This window comes from Bufo bufo, chromosome 4, assembly GCF_905171765.1.
Source record: "Bufo bufo chromosome 4, aBufBuf1.1, whole genome shotgun sequence".
Taxonomy (NCBI): domain Eukaryota; kingdom Metazoa; phylum Chordata; class Amphibia; order Anura; family Bufonidae; genus Bufo; species Bufo bufo.
Genome location: NC_053392.1, coordinates 449659361 through 449676923, shown reverse-complemented (window position 1 = coordinate 449676923; position 17563 = coordinate 449659361). Strand labels below are relative to the sequence as shown.

Sequence of the window (17563 nt, the reverse complement as noted above, 5' to 3'; positions counted from 1 at the left end):
TAATAGTGCACAGCAAATGATTGATACTAGTGCTGTATAGCCATGTTATATCATAAGAAATGCTGCTTATTACGTACAGTAGTCATAAGTATAGGTATGAGGAGGTGCGATTTAGATTCACTCTACAAACCATGATATTCCAAATGTATTACCACATAAAATTACATGTCAGATTGGCAAAATTAGGCTTAAAGGGTTTGTCTCACTTCAGCAAGTGGCATTTATCCTGTAGAGAAAGTTACAACAAGGCACTTACTAATGTATTGTGATTGCCAATATTGCTTCCTTTGCTAGCTGGATAAATATTTTCATTGCATTATACACTACTTATTTCGATGGTTACGACCACCCTGGTAATCCATCAGTGGTGGTCGTGGTTGTACACTATATGAAAAAGCACCGGCCTCTCTGGTGGCCAGGACTGTGGGAGCACTTATAGGCTAGTGCTTTTTTCTATAATGTGCAAGCACGACCACCACTAATGGATTGCAGGGTGGTGGTAACCATGGAAACAATCAGTGTATAGAGCAATGGAAAAAGTGAATCCAGTCAGCAGAGGAACATATGTGCAATCACAATACATTAGGAAGTGCCTTTTAACTTTCTCTACAGGATAAATGTTTTTTGCTGAAGTGAAAGATGGAAGCTGGCCTTAATATAATGATATTTGCTTTTTTAATCTTATTTATTGGTAACGAGGTGGATTACCTGATTATTTGGGTATTAAGGTATAATTGCATGTAATCAAGAATTATTTAGATCAGACAATATAGGTATTGATCATCTCATAAAATCCTGGACAACCCAGTTAATGATCTGCCACTTTCCTTATTTATATTGATATGCCAGTGTATTCTTCACTTTACAAAGTATTATGAAAATTCTGTGACTTATGTTTTATTTTTTCCTATATAGCCAGTTCTCAGTACTGTCTTGCTGGTTATGGCATTGGCTGTGGGTCTCCTGGCTCATTACATAATACCACAGCTACGAAAACATCATCCATGGCTATGGATTGCACAACCACTGCTGCAAAATAAAGAATACAGACAGAGAGAAATCACTGGTTAGTAGATCAAATTCTTAAGTGACACTGTAACGAAATAAAGACAACAAAGCACACCATAGAAAAATTGTAAATCTCAATGTTAAATAGTAGGTTACAGAGCACCTTATGAGAAATGCATCAGTAGTAAGTGCAGTGTCAGTCTTGAAAAGTTTACACTCTGTGTATATAGGACCTTAAGGACCCTGTTTCTTAAGGGTCCATTATTGTCAGCGCTTGGATTCACCAGAGAATCCTCTGATACTGTAGTAGGCCAGTCCAATCCTTGATAGGCGACATAAAAATATAGTAAGTGGGGACTGTCTAGAAGCACCAATCTTCAAGGTTTTAAGAAGGTTTTTCCGCGCACAAAAAGCTGTGCTAGGAGCTGCACATGATGTAAAAAAACATAAAACTTTGACTTACCTCTTTGATTCTCCACTGATGCTGTTCTGAGAGCGCCTGGGTCCCTGCGGCTCCTGTTTTGACACAGCAGCAGGCTGTGAATGCTGTTTAGCCAATCACTGGCTGTCATTGATTGGCTGAATGGTATTCACATTGCTGTCAGAACTTCTTCTGTAGAGGATGAGGTGAGTATATGTTTTGCTACGTATATACAACAAAGCGCAAAAAAGCAGATGATTAAAGGAGGAAACTTTACAGATTAGCAAATCAATTCTAAACTAATTCAATTAGTCACGAATTTCACAAAAATTCTTCCAACAAATGAATCTGAAATGTTGGCAATTAACTTGTGGTGAATCATGCAAAATGGCACCCTTCACTACCTGAGCAAGGCCCTGGCTGGTAGGCTTGTCCAGAAGGCTTTTCAGGCACCCTGTCAGCCAATGAGAGTGCAGGATACTGGCTGGTCTATTAGGCTGTGTGCTATGTGTAAAGCACACTCACCATTGTGAGCTCAGCTAGTAATGTGAGAGTATGTGTTTGCCATGTGTCTGAAATAAGGATGAGTGAATTGAATCATAATGAACCAGAATCATTAGAAATTTAAAAAAAAAATTATCCACCAAACGAACCTGAAGCTTTTCAGGTTTGCTTCAGATGAATCCTGTAAAATGTCACGCAACTGCACATGTTGGCGGGCAAAACCACGAGGGAGGAAGATGTATGCTCACATGATCCTGAGAGGAAGTTGGGGGTTGCCTTGAATGGCTCATAGGGCTGGAAAACATTCACATTAACCAATCAGGGGTGGCACCAGGCAGGGAGAGGTTTGTGCAGTATGAGCAGACATTGGTGATGAGTGTGGATAGATCTATGCAGTGTGTGACAGAAATGACTTTTACACAGTATACAGAGGCACGAGCAACAATCTATTCTACTGTAACAGGGACAGTGTAGGGAAAGAATAGAAATAAATAAGTGTGTAGAATACTAGAGACATTCATCATGGAAAGCTTTGAGGAAGTGAGGAACTGGGGCACAGTGCTTAATAATACAGCTGCTTTAGAAACTCATTTAGGAAGTTCTGCAGCACAAAACCAGCCTCCTGCAAGACTTAATTTTTTTTTATTTGAACAGAGACAGCAGTTTTTTCCCCCAAGACCAGAAGTTTATACATAGGCTTATTATCATCACAGCACCCAACTAGTTTTCTGCTGCTGAGCTATTGTACTTTTTTTTTTTTTTAAACATGTTTCATTACAGCAATAACACAATTTTTACACCAGAAAGATTAAATACAAATTACACTGTAGACAGAAATATTACTACCATTCCTGCATAGTTATATTGGTGGTGATGGTTGTGAAATAATCAAAATTATAAGTTTGCAAAGTACGGCTTAGCAGTGAAGAAAATGAGCCCTAGGTTGGAGCCCTCGGGATAAAAATTCACTTATTATACAAAAGGTCATCCAGACCAAAAAATCCCTTTAGGGGTCCCAACAAAAAAGTTAAATGTATAAAAAATGAATTCTTTAATTTGTACCTTTAAAATTAAACCTACAGACGACAGATCATGAACAATTAAAACTATCAGGGACTGGCAATATGTCACTTGTAGTCTTGGAATTGCTGGGAGGACTGAGTGGGTGCTTTATTTATCTGTGTGTTTATGGATATTATTACCACATTGTGTTATATGGAACAGACTCACGTCCATCTGTCACCATCCACAGTAGCCACTGGGGACAATTAGGACTTATAATAAACAGTGTGACTGCCTGATCGCCAATTTGTGATAAGTCTGCGCAACACTACTTAGCAGTTGTCTGCTCAATTCACTAGGTGCACACACAATGTGGCTGTCTGTATTACCACATATCAATTGTTCCCTGCCAGCGTTCATGCACTGTGGCTATTTGTATTACCACATTCAAATTGCTCACTTGCTGCATTTATACACTGTGGCCATTTGTATCGCCTCATTCAAATAACTCACTGCCAGCGTACATACAATGTGGCTATATATCACCACCTGCAGATTATTCGCTGCCAGTGTTCATATAATGTGGCTATTTGTCTCACCACGTACAAATTCACTGCCAGTGTTCACACAATGTTGCTATTTGCATTACCACATGCGGATTGTTCACTTCCAGTGTTCATACATTATGGCTGTTTGTATCACCATGTGCAGATTCACTGCCAGTGTTCACACAATGTGGTTAAATCTATCACCGCATGCAGATTGATCACTGCCAGTGTACATACAGTTGTGGCCAAAAGTTTTGAGAATGACACAAATATTAGTTTTCACAAAGTTTGCTGCTAAACTGCTTTTAGATCTTTGTTTCAGTTGTTTCTGTGATGTAGTGAAATATAATTACACGCACTTCATACGTTTCAAAGGCTTTTATCGACAATTACATGACATTTATGCAAAGAGTCAGTATTTGCAGTGTTGGCCCTTCTTTTTCAGGACCTCTGCAATTCGACTGGGCATGCTCTCAATCAACTTCTGGGCCAATTCCTGACTGATAGCAACCCATTCTTTCATAATCACTTCTTGGAGTTTGTCAGAATTAGTGGGTTTTTGTTTGTCCACCCGCCTCTTGAGGTCTGACCACAAGTTCTCAATGGGATTAAGATCTGGGGAGTTTCCAGGCCATGGACCCAAAATGTCAAAGTTTTGGTCCCTGAGCCACTTAGTTATCACTTTTGCCTTATGGCACGGTGCTCCATCGTGCTGGAAAATGCATTGTTCTTCACCAAACTGTTGTTGGATTGTTGGTGTTGGAGGGTGTTTTGGTACCATTCTTTATTCATGGCTGTGTTTTTGGGCAAAATTGTGAGTGAACCCACTCCCTTGGATGAGAAGCAACCCCCACACATGAATGGTCTCAGGATGCTTTACTGTTGGCATGATACAGTACTGATGGTAGCGCTCACCTTTTCTTCTCCGGACAAGTCTTTTTCCAGATGCCCCAAACAATCGGAAAGAAGCTTCATCGGAGAATATGACTTTGCCCCAGTCCTCAGCAGTCCATTCACCATACTTTCTGCAGAAGATCAATCTGTCCCTGATGTTTTTTTGGAGAGAAGTGGCTTCTTTGCTGCCCTTCTTGACACCAGGCCATCTTCCAAAAGTCTTTGTCTCACTGTGCGTGCAGATGCGCTCACACCTGCCTGCTGCCATTCCTGAGCAAGCTCTGCACTGGTGGCACTCCGATCCCGCAGCTGAATCCTTTTTAGGAGATGATCCTGACGCTTGCTGGACTTTCTTGGACGCCCTGAAGCCTTCTTAACAAGAATTGAACCTCTTTCCTTGAAGTTCTTGATGATCCTATAAATTGTGGATTGAGGTGCAATCTTAGTAGCCACAATATTTTTGCCTGTGAAGCCATTTTTATGCAACGCAATGATGGCTGCACGCGTTTCTTTGCAGGTCACCATGGTTAACAATGGAAGAACAATGATTTCAAGCATCACCCTCCTTTTAACATGTCAAGTCTGCCATTTTAACCCAATCAGCCTGACATAATGATCTCCAGCCTTGTGCTCGTCAACATTGTCACCTGAGTTAACAAGACGATTACTGAAATGATCTCAGCAGGTCCTTTAATGACCGCAATGAAATGCAGTGGAAAGGTTCTTTTGGGATTAAGTTAATTTTCATGGCAAAGAAGGACTATGCAATTCATCTGATCACTCTTCATAACATTCTGGAGTATATGCAAATTGCTATTATAAAAACTTAAGCAGCAACTTTTCCAATTTCCAATATTTATGTAATTCTCAAAACTTTTGGCCACGACTGTACATTGTGGCTGTTTGTATCACCATGTACAGATTCACTGCCAGCGTTCACACAATGTGGCTTTTTATATATCCACATGCAGATTCACTGCCAGCGTTCACACAATGTGGTTAAATCTATCACCGCATGCGGATTGTTCACTGCCAGTGTACATACATTGTGGCTGTTTGTATCTCCATGTGCAGATTCACTGCCAGCGTTCACACAATGTGGTTAAATCTATCACCGCATGCAGATTGATCACTGCCAGTGTACATACATTGTGGCTGTTTGTATCACCATGTACAGATTCACTGCCAGCGTTCACACAATGTGGCTTTTTATATATCCACATGCAGATTCACTGCCAGCGTTCACACAATATGGCTTTTTATATCACCACATGCAGATTCACTGCCAGCGTTCACACAATATGGCTTTTTTGTATCACCACATGCTGATTAATCACTGCCAGCGTTTGTGAAATGTGGCTGTTTGTATCACCACACTCAGATTACTATAAGGTTATAGACCCATTAAATAAACTAAGAGACGGTTGATCATGTCCATGTTTGGTAATGTCATAAACCCAGGATTCAAACCTGGACCCACCAGATCCTAATGAATTTATAACAAGGGGACCTTTACCTACATCCAGGAATCCACTATACAGTTAATAAATATGTGCTAGGATGAAAAAAGTGATCATAATAACTAATACAGGCAACGGCCACTTTATGAATGTACATTATGCACAGTGATATATCATATTATTAGTACATACCTTGGACGCTCGTGTTGGGTGGATTGTGTTCTACTGTTCTCTTGATTAAGCGGACGGATGCGATGCCGGTGTTTGTGGATGGTATGCTGGCAGCCACTAATATGAGAGAAATATATGGAACCATTACTGTTTAATCCCGATAACTAGAAGTACTATCTATTGCATCCTAACACTGTTAGAATGATTGCGATTGTACTGTGCCTTTGATCCAACTGTCAAGATGTGAGTACAAGTGATTATGTATTTTCTACTGTGCAGTCTGACCATCATTGAGATGTATAGAAGTGCCGCTGCTCTGCTGTAAAATTAATGCACATTGAAAGGCTGTAGTGATGCAGGAAAAGGGGAGTGGCTAACGCTTGGTGATGAGCGTGACGCTCCTCCCACTGGAGAGGTCAGGTCCCGTAGATCTGGAGGTTATTGGTGGAGATTTCCAGGGCGGGTCTGAATGACTATGTAAGAGGGCGTCTAACAGTCACAACAGCGGCGAAACATGTCGGGAGAGGCAGTAATTATGTATGTGTGATTTTAGACAGGGCTGAGCAATAGAAACAATACATCAGCTGAGGATAGATAGAGTGACTGAGTGGATGCATGTTTGGATGGGCTTGAATGCCGGCAGATAGTAATCTGCATATTGAGATACAAACAGCCACAATGTATGTACACTGGCAGTGATCAATCTGCATGCGGTGATAGATTTAACCACATTGTGTGAACGCTGGCAGTGAATCTGCATGTGGTGTTACAAATAGCCACATTGTATGAACACTGGCAGTGAATCTGCACATGGTGATACAAACAGCCATAATGTATGAACACTGGCAGTGAACAATCCGCATGTGGTAATGCAAATAGCCACATTGTGTGAACACTGGCAGTGAATTTGTACGTGGTGAGACAAATAGCCACATTATATGAACACTGGCAGCGAATAATCTGCAGGTGGTGATATATAGCCACATTGTATGTACGCTGGCAGTGAGTTATTTGAATGAGGCGATACAAATGGCCACAGTGTATAAATGCAGCAAGTGAGCAATTTGAATGTGGTAATACAAATAGCCACAGTGCATGAACGCTGGCAGGGAACAATTGATATGTGGTAATACAGACAGCCACATTGTGTGTGCACCTAGTGAATTGAGCAGACAACTGCTAAGTAGTGTTGCGCAGACTTATCACAAATTGGCGATCAGGCAGTCACACTGTTTATTATAAGTCCTAATTGTCCCCAGTGGCTACTGTGGATGGTGACAGATGGACGTGAGTCTGTTCCATATAACACAATGTGGTAATAATATCCATAAACACACAGATAAATAAAGCACCCACTCAGTCCTCCCAGCAATTCCAAGACTACAAGTGACATATTGCCAGTCCCTGATAGTTTTAATTGTTCATGATCTGTCGTCTGTAGGTTTAATTTTAAAGGTACAAATTAAAGAATTAGTTTTATATACATTAAACTTTTTTGTTGGGACCCCTAAAGGGATTTTTTGGTCTGGATGACCTTTTGTATAATATTTAAACACAAATAACACAATAGACAGACATTTTACAGGCATTTCCTGCATCTTTATATTAGTGGTTGGGGGGAGGGTGGGAGAATAATCATATTACAATGTGCATTTTTGAATCTGCATTTTTAAGTGCAAATAAAGCAGTAGACAGGAATCAATTATCAGTTTTTCTTGTAGTGGGGAAATAATTGCATTACAAGTTTACAACATGTTTCTTAAAAATGTTTTAAACGCAAATAACATCATTATATTGGAGGGAGGAAGGGGAAATCATTGCTTTACAAGTTTGCAACGTGTGTTTTAAGAGTAAAGAAAAGTCTTTTTTTTAACCAGTTTTTTTAAACGCAAATAGCACAGTAGACTGTCTTTTCCTGCATCGTTATATTGTTAGTGGGGGGAATAATCACATTACAAGTTTGCAACGTGACTTCCTGCAGTAAAGAAAGTTATTTTTGGAACCTACAATTTTAAAAGCAGAAAATATAGTAGACAGAATTCAGTTTCCAGCTTTCCCTGCGTTGTTTTGTTGGTGGTATGTGTGGGAAGGAATAATCACATTACAAGTTTACAATGTGTGTCTTAATATTATCCCTTAAAATATCTAAAGTTTTTCATTTAGCGTTTTAATTTTTCTTCCCTATCTTCCTTGAGCCATAACTTTTTTATTTTTCCGTTTACATAGCTGTATGAGGACTTATGTATTTTTTGCAGGACAAGATGTACTTTGTAATGCCACCATTTATTGTAGCATACAAATGTAGTGGGAAGCAGGAAAATGTTTTCCAAATGGGTTGCAATTGGAAGAAAAAACAATTCCTCCACCGTTTTACGGGTTTTGTCCCACGGTGTTCCGTTTGCAGATAAACTGACCCATGCCTATAATTCTCTGGGTCAGTACGATTACAACTATACCACATATGTATAGTTTTTTATGTCTAAATAGTATAAAAATAAATTTAAACTTTGAAAACAATTTTTTTTTACATCACTGTCACGGACTGGGGTAGGGAAGCGTGCACCCCTGACTGCCACACAAGCCTCTGCCCCTACTTACTTGCACGATCCATCCTAGGTAACAAGGCGCAACTGGACGGAAGTCCCTAACTTAAGAAAGTGCAGGGGAAGTAAGTGCAGGGGAAAACAAAAGACAGGACAAGCAGAACACAAAGCAAGTCTAACTAGCCGAAGTCAAATACCAGGAAGATAAATCAGTACAAGGAACCAACAAGAGCGAGTCCAAACCCAAGCCGGAAGTCAGTACCAGGAGATCACGAAAAGCAACAGGGGATGAGCAGAGCCGAGCCGAGGTCAGGATTCAGGAACACAATGCCAGGAATACAGGAGCGTATAAAGACCTTAAGCATAGGCAACCTGTGGCCAGCAGGCTGTCTGTTTAAATAGGCCTGGCTGGTGAGTCACATGACGTGGCCACTGTCACGTGACTCACAGCAGCCAAACTCAGCCGAGCACCGATCATTATTATCGGCGCTCGGCTCCCCTGCTGCCATGGAGACGAGGATGCAGGCTACATCCTTGCCCCTTTGCTTGCGAGGTTGCCGGCGGTGCTGTGAAGGAAGCACATGCCGCCTGCACCTCGTTACAGTACCCCCCTTCTACGAGGGGCCACCGGACCCACAGTCATAGGATTGGGTTTCTCCGGATGAGCCAGATGGAACCTCTTCACTAGTCTGGCAGCATGTGACTTACTCATGGGCACGCAACCCTTCCAATGCACCAGATACCAGACAGAATTCCGGACCTTTCTAGCATCAATAATCTTTAACACCTCGAATTCCATTTGTCCGGCAACCTTCACTGGAGGCGGAGGTTCCTCTGAAGGAATGACAGGTGACACATACTTTTTTAGTAAAGATTTGTGAAACACATTGACGATTCGAAAGGAATCAGGTAGTTTTAGTTTAAATGATACAGGGTTAATAACCTTAATATTCTCATAAGGACCAATAAATCATGATGCAAACTTATTAGATGGTACTTTAAGAGACAGATTTTTGGTAGATAGCATACCTTCTCACCAACCACAAAATCCACCCCATGAGAGAGTCTATTATCAGCCTTGATTTTCTGAACCTCCTGGGCTTTCTTCAGGTTCGACTGAACCTAGGCTCAGACTGTTCACAGTTCTATAACCAATTTATCTGCTTCTGGAACTTGTGAAGAAGACGGTGACAATGAATTAAATCGTGGATGGAACCCAAGATTACAGAAGAATGGCGACACTCCAGTGGATGAGTTCACCCGGTTATTGATAGCAAACTCAGCCAAGTGTAGATGTCGTACCCACAACAGTTGATTATCAGAAACATAACATCTCAAGAACTGTTCCAACGACTGGTTCAACTGTTCGGTTTGACCGTTCCTTTCAGGGTGAAAGGCGGAAGAAAAGGACGAAGAAATATCACATTTATGACAGAAGGCTCTCCAGAACCTAGAAACAAATTGAATGCCTTTATCAGAGACAACATTCTCTGTATTCCTTTGAAGACGTACCACATGATCCACAAACAGAGAAGCCAAAGTTTTAGCATTAGGGAGCTTTACCAGTGGAACAAAATGAACCATCTACTAAATCTATCGACCACTACCCATACCACCAACTTACCCTCGGAGATTGGCAATTCGGTGATAAAATCCATGGAAATATGTGACTATGGTCTACTGGGAATGGGCAGTGGTCATAACTCACCAGCCGGGTGAGTTCTGGGTGTTTTGGCTCTGGCACATACTTTACATGAAGACACATATGAGTTCACATCTCTAGATAACGTGGGCCACCAGTAGGACCTGAAAATGAGTTCCTTGGTGGCATAAACACCGGGGTGTCCACATAACACTGAATTATGACACTCACCCAAAAGCCGGAGACGTAAATGAACTGGAACAAGCAATTTATCATGGGAAGACTGTACCGGTGCTAGACGTTGTGCCGCCTATATTTCGATGGTAAGATCGGAGGACATTGAGGCCACAATGATACCAGCAGGCAAAATATGTTCAGGAGGAGTGATTGGCGGTTAAAGCCATGAAAACTTCGGGACAAGGCATCAGCTTTTACATTTTTACTTCCTGGCCTGAAAGTAATAGAAAAGTTAAAATTTGTAAAGAATAACGCCCACCTTGCTTGTCTAGGATTCAAACGTTTTGTGGATTCCAGAAACAATAGATTTTTATCATCAGTAAGAACAGTAATGCAATGCTGAGCCCCCTCCAAAAGATGTCGCCATTCCTCAAAAGCCCATTTAATAGCGAGCAGTTTTCGGTTCCCAATGTTGTAATTTCTCTCGGTAGGGGAGAACTTCCGGGAGAAAGACGAACATGGCCTTATATTAGTATAATTAGAGATCCCTGAGAGACAACTGCTCTTACTCCGTCCTCAGATGCATCGACCTCGACAATAAACGGCTTTTCTTGATCCGGCTGAATCAGGACTGGGGCATTACCGAAACACCCCTTGAGGGATTCGAATGCGTCTATGGCCTCAGAAGACCAATTAACAAGATCCGCCCCCTTCCTGGTTAAGTCGGTCAGAGGTTTAGCGATTTACTGAAAAGTTTTTAATAAATTTTCGATAATAATTAGCAAACCCCAGAAAGCGTTGCAACGCCTTAAGGGAAGAAAGTCTCACCCACTCTTGAATGGCTTGTACTTTCCCCGGATCCATCTTAAAAGATTGAAGGTTAAGTATATAAAACAAAATCTCTTGTACCCCAAAAATACAATTTTCTTTCTTGGCAAATAATTGATTTTCCCTAAGAACTTCCATCACTTGCCTGGTATGGGTGACATGGGATTCCCAACTAGGTGAGGCTACTTTCACACTTGCGTTCGGAGCGGATCCGTCTGGTATCTGCACAGACGGATCCGCTCCTATAATGCAAACGATGGTATCTATTCAGAACGGATCCGTCTGCATTATATTTCTGAAAAAAATCTAAGTCTAATTGTTAGTCAGACGGATCCGTCCTGACTTTGCATTGAAAGTCAATGGGGGACGGATCCGTTTGAAATTGCACCATATTGTGTCAACGTCAAATGGATCTGTCCCCATTGACTTACATTGTAAGTCTGGACAGATCCGTTTGGCTCCGCACGGCCAGGCGGACACTAAAACGCTGCAAGCAGCGTTCGGGTGTCCGCCTCCTGAGCGGAACGGAGCCGAAACGGAGCCATACTGATGCATTCTGAGCGGATCCTTATCCACTCAGAATACATTGGGGATGTACGGATCCGTTCGGGGCCGCTTGTGAGAGCCTTCAAACGGAACTCACAAGCGGAACCCCGAATGCAAGTGTGAAAAAAAAGATCAGGATGTCATCCAAGTAAACTATCCTAAATTTGCCAATAAAGTTCCTGAAAATGTCATTAACAAAGTCTTGAAATACCGCCGGCTCATTACAGAGACCAAATGGCATGACCAAATATTCAAAGTGACCCTCAGGAGTGTTAAAAGCTGTCTTCCACTCGTCCCCCTCCCTAATACTAATCAAATTGTAGGCTACTTTTAAATCAAGCTTAGAAAACCAACAGGCCCCAAGCACCTGATTGAACAGGTCTGGAATCAATGGTAACTATGTGGATGGGGTTAGGAAGAGCCAACATGGGTATTTCCATAGAGAGAATAAATTTACTGTATATCAACAAAACTATTGACTCTCGGAACCCGAGTGTCACCGCCAGTTCTGTGAGAAGGTCTGGCAGACGTTCTTCTCTACCTCTTGCATAACGTTCTTTGATTGGTTTCACTTTGTCATCTCCTATCCTTCTCCCAGGTGTCACCTATTTAGACTAATTGTCTCCCTTTATATTCCCTTCCATACTGCCTCACTTTGCGGTTTATACTACTTCCTGGATGAGGTGTTCACTGCTGGGGGCTGCTGCTGCTGTTTCCTCAGATAAGTCTTTTTCCTTTTATTTGTGTTTCCTTGCTGGCTTGATTTTAGGTGACCCTGACTCCGTCCGTATTAAGTGCAGGGAGCCGGTGGTCGTGTCCCCTAGTATTAGGTACGTGGGCATGCAATCGTCTACCATTGAGACCCTTGCATGAGCATAGCAGTCAGGGAGAGCTCTTAGGGTTTTATAGGGACCTATATGCTCCTTAGTTTGGGATCAAGCCAGTCGGATCTTTATTTATAAGTTCCAGCTTTCTGCAACATCATCCATGACATTATAAACCGCCATAACCGTCTTAAGCATGGATCCGGTTTCAGCCTTGATTGACCGCATGCAAGATCTTTCACTGGAGGTAGCAGATCTCCGTAAAACTGTGTCTCAGTTTCAGGTGACCGGTTCTGCTGGCATCCATTTTTGCCTACTTTCCCATTCCTCTGGTGATTGGTGATGAGGAGCAGAGGGTGGGGATCATCATCTCGCTGCTCGGGGATAACGCTCAGTCTTGGGCCTTTTCGCTGCCGGTGGGGGCACGGCTCCTCCGATCGGTGGATGAATTTTTTGTAGCCCTGGGGCAGATATATGATGACCCGGATCGTATTGCTCTGACTGAATCTCAACTGCGTCTTTTATGCCAGGGTAAACAGTCCGCAGAGGTATATTGTTCTGAATTTCGGAGATGGGCAGCTGATACTGGTTGGAAAGATGGTCATTCGGAAAGATTGAAAGATGCATATGCTTTTCATGAGAGACCAGCCTCGTTAGAGTCTGCCATGTCTCTAGCTGTTCGTTTTGACAGGCGTCTTGGAGAGAGAGAGGAGACGACTCCTTCCTGACATATTCAGCCCAAGGACAGTGGGGCTGTTTCATTCAGTGCGCAGGGGTCTCAGTCTCTCTCAATCCCCTCTGAGGAGGAGGCCATGCAGCTGGGTTTGCTTGCCTCTTATAGTAGATGATTCAGCTCTCAGAGGAGGGTTTGTTTCTGTTGTGGGGGTATAAATCATTTGGCTAATGTTTGCCCCTCTAGGAGATTCATGGAGTTTTCTGAGGGTAATAAAAGAAAAACAAAAAGAAAAAAACCCTCTAAAAACTTTCCATTTGCTACTATTGGCAAGGCTGATGCGGAAATTGAAGGTTTTCCGTTTACTTGTAGTTCCTGTTTTCTCCTACCTGCCAGGGTGGCGCTAGACAGCCAGAACATTGTTTGTGAGATTTTTGTAGATATTGGAGCAGCTGTCAATCCCATTGATAATCAATTTGCAATAACGCATGGTTTCCAGGTATGCACTTTGGAAAAGGATATACCTGTTTTTGCTATCGATTTCGCCATACTTTCTCAAAGATCGTTAAAGGGCATAGTTCACAATATCCGTTTGACTGTGGGTGACGCTCATGTTGAGGATATGTTGTGTTTCGTCCTAAGTGGATTACCTACTCCTCTAGTGTTGGGGCTACCCTGGCTCACTAAATATAACCCCACCATTGATTGGCAAGCAAGGCAAATAAATGGTTGGAGTGAGTTTTGCAGAGAGAATTGCCTCACGGCGTCTCTTTCAGAGGTTTCTACCAAGACTGTACCATCTTTTCTCTCTGAATTTTCGGATGTGTTTTCCGAGAGTGGTGTCCAGGAGCTGCCCCCTCACCGGGAGTACGACTGCCCTATTAATCTCATACCAGGCGCCAAGCTGCCAAAATCACGTTTATACAATCTCTCCCAACCTGAAAGAGTCGCTAGAGCATATCTCTGAGAGCCTGAGAAAGGGACGCATCTGACCCTCAAAGTTTGTTTTTTTTTGTTAAGAAAAAAGATGGTTCTTTAAGACCTTGTCTGGATTTCAGGGAGCTGAACCGTATCACAATTAGTGACCCATATCCGCTTCCTCTGATCCCGGACCTGTTTAACCAGATTGTTGGGGCTAAAGTTTTTTCTAAGTTGGATTTAAGAGGGGCATACAACCTAGTCAGGGTCAGGGAAGGGGACGAATGGAAGACGGCCTTCAATACCCCTGAGGGTCATTTCGAGAATTTGGTTATGCCCTTTGGTTTGATGAATGCTCCGGCCGTCTTCCAACATTTTGTGAATAGCATTTTTTATCATTTAATGGGGAAATTTGTACTGGTGTATCTAGATGACATTCATATTTTTTCTCCTGATTTCAAGACTCATCGAGACCACCTACGTCAGGTCTTGCTGATTCTGCGGGAGAATAAATTGTACGCTAAACTGGAAAAATGTGTGTTTGCGGTTCAATTTCTTGGTTTTCTTCTCTCCGCTTCTGGTTTTCGCATGGACCTTAAGAAGGTCCGCTCTGTGCTTGATTGAGAATCAGAAGGCGCTGATGCGGTTTTCGGGTTTTGCTAATTATTACAGAAAGTTCATTTCGAATTATTCCTCTGTTGTTATGTCACTCACTGATATGACTAAAAAGGGGGTAGATTTTTGCTCTGGTCGGTAGATGCGCTTAAAGCCTTTTCTAGTATCAAAGAGTTTTGCTTCCGCTCCCATTTTGGTACAACCTGATGTCTCTCTATCTTTTATTGTTGAGGTGGACGCTTCTGAGGTGGGTGTGGGTGCGGTCTTATCTCAGGGTCCCTCTCCTGCTAAATGGCGACCGTGTGCCTTTTTCTCAAGGAAACTCTACTCTGCAGAGAGAAATTATGATGTGGGAGATAGGGAGTTGTTGGCCATCAAATTTGCTTTTGAGAAATGGCGCCAGTGGTTAGAGGGACCCAGACACCCTATTACCGCGTTTACCGACCATAAGAATCTGGCCTACTTGGAATCGGCCAAGCGTCTGAACCCGAGACAAGCCAGATGGTCTTTGTTATTCTCTAGGTTTAATTTTGTCGTCACGTTCCGCCCTGGAGTTAAACATGTGAAGGCAGATGCCCTGTCATGTTGTTTTCCGGGAGGGCGGAACTTTGAAGACCCGGGTCCCATTTTGGCTGAAGGGGTGGTCGTCTCTGCTCTTTATCCTGATTTGGAGGCAGAGGTTCAGGAAGCCCAGGCAGAGGCTCCTGATCTTTGTCCTCCTGGGAGGTTGTTTGTGCCTCTCGCTTTACGACACAAGGTTTTTAAGGAGCACCACGATACGGTCCTTGCTGGGCACCCGGGGAGTAGAGCCACAGTGGATCTCATTGCTCGGAGATTCTGGTGGCCGGCTCTTCGTAAGACAGTTGAGGGTTTTGTGGCAGCCTGCGAGACCTGCACTCGTGCCAAGGTCCCTCATTCACGGCCATCAGGTTCTCTCCTCCCGTTACCCATTCCTTCCTGTCCTTGGACGCATCTGTCCATTGACTTCATTACAGACCTGCCTTGTTCCTTGGGGAAGACTGTGATTTTGGTGGTAGTGGACCGTTTTAGAAAAATGACGCATTTCATTCCCTTTCCTGGGTTACCCAATGCTAAGACGTTGGCGCAAGCGTTTGTTGATCACATTGTTAAATTGCATGGCATTTCTTCAGACATCGTTTCTGATAGGGGCACGCAATTTGTTTCCAGATTCTGGAAGGCCTTCTGTTTTCGCTTGGTGATTCGGTTGTCGTTCTCTTCTGCTTTTCACCCGCAGTCGAATGGTCAGACCGAATGAGTCAATCAGAATCTGGAGACATATCTGCACAGTTTTGTGGCGGAGAAACAGGAGGATTGGTATTCTTTTTTGTCCCTTGCTGAGTTTGCTTTAAATAACCGTCGCCAGGAGTCCTCTGATAAGTCACCATTTTTTGGTGCATATGGCTTTTATCCACAGTTTGGGATATTCGCTGGAGAGGGGTCTTCTGGTTTACCTGATGAGGAGAGATTTTCCTCATCTTTGTCATTTATTTGGCAAAATATTCAGGGTAATCTGAAGAGGATGAGTGAGAGATATAAGCATGTGGCGGATAAGAGACGTGTGCCTGGTCCGGACCTGAATGTGGTTGATCTGGTGTGGTTGTCTACAAAGAATATCAAACTGAAGGTTCACTCCTGGAAGTTGGGTCCTAAGTTTATTGGGCCTTACAAGATCTTGTCCGTCATCAATCCCGTTGCCTTCCGTCTTGATCTTCCTCAGACTTGGAAGATCCATAATGTTTTTCACAGGTCCCTATTAAAGCCTTATGTCCAACCCACTGTACCCTCCTCTTTGCCTCCTCCTCCGATTGTTGTTGATGGTAATCTTGAATTTCAGGTCTCTAGGATTGTGGATTATCGCATTATCCGTGGTTCTCTCCAGTATCTCGTTCATTGGGAGGGTTATGGTCCTGAGGAGAGGATGTCTGTCCCAGTGTCTTAGGTAGAGGCTCATTTTTTGGTCATGGTCAGATTGGTACTATTTTATCGGGCATACACCTTTTTGATTGCTTGGTGTTGTACTTTTAGTGATGTAAGGTGACCAATTTTTTTAAATTTTAGCACAGTTTTTATTTTTTATTTTTTTACGGCGTTCATCTGAGGGGTTAGGTCATGTGATATGTGTATAGAGCCGGTCGATATGGACGCGGCAATACCTAATTTGTCTACTTTTCTTCTTTTTTTTTCTATTTTTTACAAAAAAAATAATTCTTTATTTGGGGAAAATTACGTTTCTTTTTTTTTTTACTTGAAACTTTACATTTTTTGAGGGGGACACTTAATTTTTTCTAATTTTTTTCCACTTTCTTTTTTGTCCCACTTTGGGACAACTTTTGGGGGTCTGATCCACTTCACAATGCATTCCACTACTTCTGTATTGGAATGCATTGGCTGTAAGTATAATACAGTGTGTATTACACATATAGCTTCCTGCCTGTGAGATCCAGGGGGCTGAATCTCAGTCTCTCCCCCGGGAAGCAGCCCGATGCCTAAGGAAGGCATCGAGCTGCCTTCCATGCCATCGGGTCCCCGTCACAGCAGCACAGGGACCCGATGGCAGCTCCGATCCCCGCCCAACATCACACAAGCCGTGGTCAGCGCTGACTGCGGCACATCGAGGGTCAATGCGCCGGCATCGGTTACTTCACCGATGCTGATGCATGCAGCAGGGGTACGGCTATCAGTGACTGCTGGACCCCCCTGCTGCTGATCGGGCGAGCGCAGTATATGTACGTCCTGGACAGAAATGGCGTACATGTACGGCATGGGTC

The 17563-nt window shown here is 42.9% G+C and overlaps 1 protein-coding gene across 1 annotated transcript in view; it reads left to right on the top strand.

Moving 5' to 3' along the window:
• Nucleotides 1-335: 335 nt before the first annotated feature.
• LOC120999265 (pecanex-like protein 2) overlaps nucleotides 336-17563 on the top strand; it is a 535756-nt gene continuing 518528 nt past the window's right edge. The window contains exons 1-2 of the mRNA XM_040430137.1: nucleotides 336-353; nucleotides 916-1066. Coding sequence (XP_040286071.1) covers nucleotides 336-353; nucleotides 916-1066 — 169 coding nt within the window. The remainder of the gene's footprint in view (nucleotides 354-915; nucleotides 1067-17563) is intronic.